The sequence below is a fragment of the Engraulis encrasicolus genome, chromosome 19 (assembly GCF_034702125.1).
Source record: "Engraulis encrasicolus isolate BLACKSEA-1 chromosome 19, IST_EnEncr_1.0, whole genome shotgun sequence".
In the NCBI taxonomy this organism is placed as follows: domain Eukaryota; kingdom Metazoa; phylum Chordata; class Actinopteri; order Clupeiformes; family Engraulidae; genus Engraulis; species Engraulis encrasicolus.
The window spans coordinates 26169392-26174391 of NC_085875.1; the positions used below are offsets into that span (position 1 = coordinate 26169392).

The 5000-nt window shown below is 43.5% G+C and overlaps 1 protein-coding gene across 1 annotated transcript in view; it reads right to left on the reverse strand.

Moving 5' to 3' along the window:
- Positions 1-2138: 2138 nt before the first annotated feature.
- Positions 2139-5000, reverse strand: part of si:dkey-288a3.2 (protein phosphatase 1 regulatory subunit 37) — a 65465-nt gene continuing 62603 nt past the window's right edge. The window contains exons 12-13 of the mRNA XM_063223855.1: positions 3079-3228; positions 2139-2288 (exon numbers count right to left, since the gene is read on the reverse strand). Of these exons, the coding sequence (XP_063079925.1) occupies positions 2139-2288; positions 3079-3228 (300 nt within the window). The remainder of the gene's footprint in view (positions 2289-3078; positions 3229-5000) is intronic.

The following is a 5000-nucleotide window of genomic DNA, read 5'->3' on the forward strand; positions in this document are numbered from 1 at the left end:
TGTGTGTGTGTGTGTGTGTGTGTGTGTGTGTGTGTTCCCAAATCACAAGGCCCAAATCACAGTGGAGTGGGAAGGGGGGGGGGCTGTTTAACGCTGATTCTCTGCTAATATGTCACTCAACGGATGCTTCAGCAATTTGGGACGCATTCAATTACAAATGACAAATAAACAGGTGTTTTCTTTGTTTGTGCTTTTGTTGTTGTTTTTTTAAATAAAGTTTTAGAAGTTGTAATTTGGTGATTTTTAAGGACCCTGCTCTTGTTGGACACAAAAACATACACAAACAACACAAGACAAAAATGTTCATATTCAGGTTTATTTCAAATCCTGCAAAAAAATAAACATTACTGTTTTGAAATATTAACACAATGTTACAGTGCCCCGACTTTGTTACAGACAGATACATTAAATATAGAGTATTGTATTTGAGAGTTTGGTTTCTAGTTTTTCAGTGAAATGTAAAACACCAGATCTTCAATGTAATTAGATGATATTGTAATTTTAAATCTTACCATTACCATTCTCTATCACTGAAGAGCTTATAAAATATGATGAATTCGTTTTTATTTTAGAGCAGTTCTTTTCTTTTACATTTTCTTTATTCTGTTGCTCAACACATTCAAAAAAATCAATTTACAGTTAATAATGAAATAAGACTGTAATTACAACTGTATTCCAATTTCACCTTCAATGAAATGAAAGTCACACAACAACAACAACAACAACAACAGTAATAATAATAATTATTATTATTATGCTGCAAATAAGGATTATTATTGATATTATTGTTGTAGTATTGATAATAACTGTCGTCATCATCTTCATCATCACCACATTTAATTCAACCCTACCATCTTTCCAGTCATCCCATCATAGACATATGGAAATGTTAACAGTAACATAATGTTAACAAAATGCTAATAAAACCGCAATACATTTTATAGAGCAAAATCTTACATATCTTGTATATTTTAGACTATATATCATGAACAGAAGTGAGGAGGCACACATGACAAATGGTGACGGAACCTGCAAGGTGCTTCCCCACACTTGCCCTCACAATGTGACACACTGCAGTGTGGTAGTGCAGCGTAGCATAGTGTAGAGTAGCATCGTGTAGAGTAGCATCGTGTAGGGACACTCCTCTCAGAGTACAGAAACAGAGCTTCAACATAATACTACAGTCTGAATAGAATCACACATGATGGAATACACACACACACACACACATGCACACACACACACAGTCATTTTGGGGAAGACACTCCTGCGTATAGTACCACCAGGGACATGTACGGTAGTATGTGTCAGACTCAGGGGGATAAGGAATAGAAAGAGGGAGTAAGGGGGGTGTATGAGCCGAAGCATGAGCGCTTTGTGTGTGTGTGTGTGCGTGCACACGCGCGTGCGCACGTGTGTGTGTGTGTGTGTGTGTGTGTGTGTGTGTGTGTGTGTGTGCGTGTAATTTTCTGTAGGTGACAGAAATTGTACCTTTGTGGATATGTGCACGTGAGAAAAGGAGACTGTGTGTGTATGTGCCAAACAGGGTAGTAGGCATAAAGTACCCTTCTCCTCATGTCTTGGTGCTTCCTGATTTTTTTAAAAAAAAATTGCGGGGAGTGTGTGTGTGTCAGAAGAGCTGCTCTATGGAGAGCACTGAAAAGTGTGTTTGTGTGTGTGTGTGTGTGTGTGTGTGTGTGTGCGTGTGTGTGTGTGTGTGTGTGTGTGTGTGTGTGTGTGTGTGTGTGTGTGTGTGTGTGTGTGTGTGTGTGTGTGTGTGTGTGTGTGTGTGTGTGTGTGTGTGTGTGTGTTTGTGTGTGTGTGTGTGTGTGTAACTCTGAAGGCTTCACTGGAAATATTACATTACAGGCAGAGCAGCGGGGAGGCGGCCACTCAATTAGGGAGACACACTTTGACTTTATGATTATTTGCACTTTTATGGTGATAAGTATTGCAAAAAATTATTTCAATTTCCTCGTATGACCTGTGCATATGAAGAAACTGACAATAAAGTCGACTTCACTTGATTGACTTGACGTTGGGTGCATCTATGCCTGTGTCTGTTTCTATGACTGCGTCTGTGAGTGTTGGTCCATCTGTGTCTGTGTCTGTGGGTGTACATGTGCCTGGCCCTCCCTCTATGGGTCTGTCTGTTTCTGTGGGTGCATCTCTGGCTGTGTCTGTGACTGTGTCTGTGTCTGTAGACGCCTCTGTGGCTGTGCCCCTGTCCGTGAGTACATTTGCTGCTGTGAGGCTGCCTGTGTCCCTTTTAGTGAGTACGTCTGGGTCTGTGGATGCACAGTGTATCATTATCAGTGTCTGTGCCTGTGTCTGTGCCTGTGCCTGTGTCTGTGCCTGTGCCTGTGTCTGTGCCTGCATCTCTATCTGTGCTTACGTCTGTGTCAGTGAGCCAAGCTGGGACTGTAATTCTGTCTGTGGGTGTACCTGTGGCTGTGACACTGTCTGTGGGTGAACGTGCACATGTGTCTGTGCCTGTGTCTGTAAATGTATCTGTGCCTGTGCTTGTGTCTGTGTCAGTGGGCCAGGATGGACCTGTGATTCTGTCTGTGGGCATGTCTGTGCCTGCAGCATTGTCTGTGGGTGAACATGCATATGTGCCTCTACATCCGTCTGTGTCTGTCCCTGTGACTGTAAGAGCGTCTGTGCCTGTGCCTGTTCCTCTGTCTGTATTTGTACCTGTGCCTGTTCCTCTGTCTGTATTTGTGCCTGTGCCTGTTCCTCTGTCTGTATTTGTGCCTGTGTCTGTGTCTGTGGGTGTGGGTGTGGACCGGTCTGCAGCTGTGGGTCTATAAAGGTGCCATTCTGTGGATGTGCCTCAAGTTGTGGGTGTGGCCCTACCTGTGTCTGTCCCTGTGGGTCCTGTATTTGGGACTGTACGTCTGTCAGTGTCACTGTCTGTTCCTGTATTGGGGGGTCTGTCTGTGTCTGTGTTTGCATTCCCGCCTCTGTCTCTGTCTGTGTCTGTGTCTGTGTCTGTGTCTGTGTCTGTGCTTGTGAGTGGGCCTCTGTCTGTGGATGTGGCTCTGTGTGTGAGAGAGAGGTTTCCTCTCCCTTCACCTCGTCCTTCATCGCTCCCTCTCCTCTCTCCACCGTCTTTTTCTTGTCTTCCATCGCTGCTTCTCTCTCCTTTTCTCTGGCTCTGTTCTCGGCACACAGATCAGAGATGCTACGCAACAGCCTCTCCTGGGTTTCAATCAGGAACTCGTCCTATGAATACGCACGCACGCACACACACACACACACACACACACACACACACACACACACACACACACACACACACACACACACACACACACACACACACACACACAAAAAAACATAAACATGCATGCACGCACGCATGCACACACAATATGTATAAGCACACACACGCATGCATGCACGGACACACCTGCACATGCACGCACACACAAATGCACACAAACATCAGCACTAAGAACAGACAGGTAGTTATCAGACATGAACAGAAATAGGTACATTGGATATTTATTCTCAAAAATCAATTCAAACAATCCTTTGGCATTATGTGCTGATGAACAGGCAAAATACACACACAGATCCACACAGATTGAGAAGAAACGTGTTGAGAGAGAGAGAGAGAGAGAGAGAGCGAGAGAGAGAGAGAGAGAGAGAGAGAGAGAGAGAGAGAGAGAGAGAGAGAGAGAGAGAGAGAGAGAGAGGAAGGTAAATTATCTACAGTATTCATACCTGCAAACTTGTCACCTTTCGGCGAAATTCGCCGTTTTGATCTCAAAATAGGTCACTTACGTGAATCGTGTAGATCCGAAGAGTTTTTTTTTTTTTGGGGGGGGGGGTAGGCAGACGGAGACAGACTAGACAGATAGACTGGATACGGTAACACTTCTCATAGAATCTCTGCTAGTTTTACAGACATTACGGTTGAGCGACATTCTACTGATCTTTTCTTGGTCTGCGTCTGCCTGCCGTTCCCATTGGCCGGCAACTGTGTTGGGGGAAGCATTGGCCAATCAGCGCGCTAATTCAAACGGCTAGTTAGCGGCAAAACTTTCCGAGGCACCAGTCGGAGTGAACAGCTGATGAAACGGTGGTCGCGAAACACACGTATCCCCCCTGTCATTATCTTCTACCTTGGTACTGTCACTTTGCCTTTACAAATGACCGCTGTCCAAATCATCGTTTCAAAGGTTCAAAGGTAAAGGTAAATGGATTTGAGCAGGGTTTGGGAATTGTGAATTGTTTCATTAGCTAAGCCCGTCTACTTGTGAAAATAAATAGCCCAATGGTAGAAGGTCTGCGGTCCTAACATGGACGTTTCGCTTTATTTGAATTGACGGCAATATCTTAAAACAGTATAGAAAACTTCAGAGTGAGAAAATGTGTTAGAATGACGGTAGGCAGGGCCTGCCTGCGCTATAAATTGGCAGATTAGCAGAGAACTAAATTTGATAGCCTATGTCAGATCATTTAACCGTGAATAGCAAGAGGCCCACGCTACACTCAATGAAACCTTCATAAACGTCAGAGGAATGCATAGCAATGGCTATTTGTCATGCCCCCGCATATTTTGCATGTGTGCGATCATGATTTTAATGTTAGCCACCAATGACAAAATATTATTAATCTAAATAGCCTATTAACCTAGATGACATCTGTTTTTATCTTTTTCTACAATATAATGCTTCTTCATAGTACAACACCATTTTATTGGGGAAATGCTGAAATTCGACTATCATTCAGTCATAAATTCTCTAAAATTCCTTAGTTCTATTTTATATAGCTAATTATGTTATTGGCCTAGATTTCCCTATTACCCTCTTTAGCCAAAACAGCAAATGCTTTAATTTCATTCAAATGCAGTGGGGCTCAAAGTTAAGACAACCTAAGTGACCATGTGCTCCCTCCTTTTGGCTGGTAAATAGGACAACTTAAATTTTGACAGGTGGTGAGTGCAGAGACGCTTCTTGTCACTAGGCTAGATAGGCAGCCGCTTGGGG